Source organism: Echinococcus granulosus (genome assembly GCF_000524195.1).
Source record: "Echinococcus granulosus chromosome Unknown EG_S00005, whole genome shotgun sequence".
In the NCBI taxonomy this organism is placed as follows: Eukaryota; Metazoa; Platyhelminthes; class Cestoda; order Cyclophyllidea; family Taeniidae; genus Echinococcus; species Echinococcus granulosus.
Window position 1 is genome coordinate 2,050,892 of NW_020170385.1, and position 1,514 is coordinate 2,052,405.

The 1,514-nt window shown below is 42.7% G+C and overlaps 1 protein-coding gene across 1 annotated transcript in view; it reads left to right on the forward strand. All coding sequences in view use genetic code 11, as the record gives it.

Moving 5' to 3' along the window:
• Positions 1-580: 580 nt before the first annotated feature.
• The window catches only part of EGR_01480 (rhoptry associated membrane antigen), a gene marked incomplete at both ends in the record, with an annotated part of 2,318 nt that continues 1,384 nt past the window's right edge, over positions 581-1,514 (forward strand). The window contains one exon of the mRNA XM_024490729.1: positions 581-1,446. Within this exon, the coding sequence (XP_024355053.1) occupies positions 581-1,446 (866 nt within the window). The remainder of the gene's footprint in view (positions 1,447-1,514) is intronic.

Sequence of the window (1,514 nt, forward strand, 5' to 3'; positions counted from 1 at the left end):
ACTAACCTGGAATAAGCTTACCACCGTTACAAATATGCATTTTTTGCAGCATCATGCCTTATAGTTTTGGTTCATATTTACCATTGAATTTGCGGAATTGCAGTTTCTCTACGGTATACGACTGGTCTATGTATTAGTCTCATTTAACACATTCACTACATTTGGCCATTTTATTGCCATTACTTAACTCCATCTGGCTTTATTCTTCTTATTCTGCATGTTTCCGAAACCTGAGACTAACCTTTTCCAGTTTTCCTAGACCGAATAGTGGGCAATGCCTTGCTTAAGTCGGACGTGTGCGAACGCCTACTTTTTCCAATCAATTCACCAATAGCCCTCGCATCCCATTGGTCCGCGCAGTCTGTCATGAGCACGAAAGAGTAAAATGATTGGCTCGCGCGGCTCGTGTACACGCTGCAGTGAGAATGGCTTCTAGCCGAGAAATCCCGCGTTATGAAAGTTCAACTTGGCGCAAAATTGGGTATTGATCGCGTCTCCTCTCCGGAGCCCATATTAACACCTCCTTTTATACATTTATTCACCCAGTCAATACCCTTTTGATTACCTAGGACTGAAGATAATGGATGATATTGATCAATCCTCTCGAGAGGGCTCCGCGAACATGTCTTCTTTGGGCGAAGAGGTGCCAGGTGATTTAGCTAATGATGATTGGCCTATCAACTCCATTCACCTTATTTCACAAATGGATGAAAAAGAGAGCGATAGTTACAGGCCCTCAGACAATGGGATGACGCTGTGCGAAGCAGAAACCTCCCTAGTGGATGAGGCCCCAGAATCAACTATTAATTCTAGCGCAACTGAAAGATGCCTAGAAAATTCAGAGAATTCTGAAGTTGGAAAAACGTTTACCCCGAGTCATCCAACGGAATCTGAGATTACTCATTCCCTTATTGAATCACAAGTCATAAAAGAGGACACTCTATCATCCATTGTGGATAGTCATCCATCTAAAGATTTAATGAGTTCAGAAACAGAAAGTGGACCAGCATTAATCACCGTTTTGGAATCAACAGAAGGGTCACATCGACTGGCGGAAGCCCAACCAATTGATGTGGCAAGTAAGTCTTCAGACCGCGGATCTCTTGACTCGAGGCCTGTAACTAAAAACAGTGAATCACGTGAATCTCAAGAAAGTGATTTTAATGTCACAGATCAGGAGGAGGACACCCTTTTGCCGAAGGGTAATGCATATAGAGGAGATTTACCGGTTATAACAATAGATGAGACAGATCCTCCAAACAACCAAAAGGTAGGAAACAATAATAATAATAACAATAATAATAATATTGAGTGCAATCACACACAGTCTTGTGAACCTGGAAATACTGAGGAGGTTAAGAGTGCACGGATGGGAATAGAAAGAGAATTGAACCTAGAGGAGTTTGCTGATCCAATGGAAGCAGCATCACACGATGAAGATGGGGGGTTAGCAGAGGAGCTGCCAAGTGTTATTGTGGAAGAAAGATTACCCGCTGAGACAAGCACTCACAAAG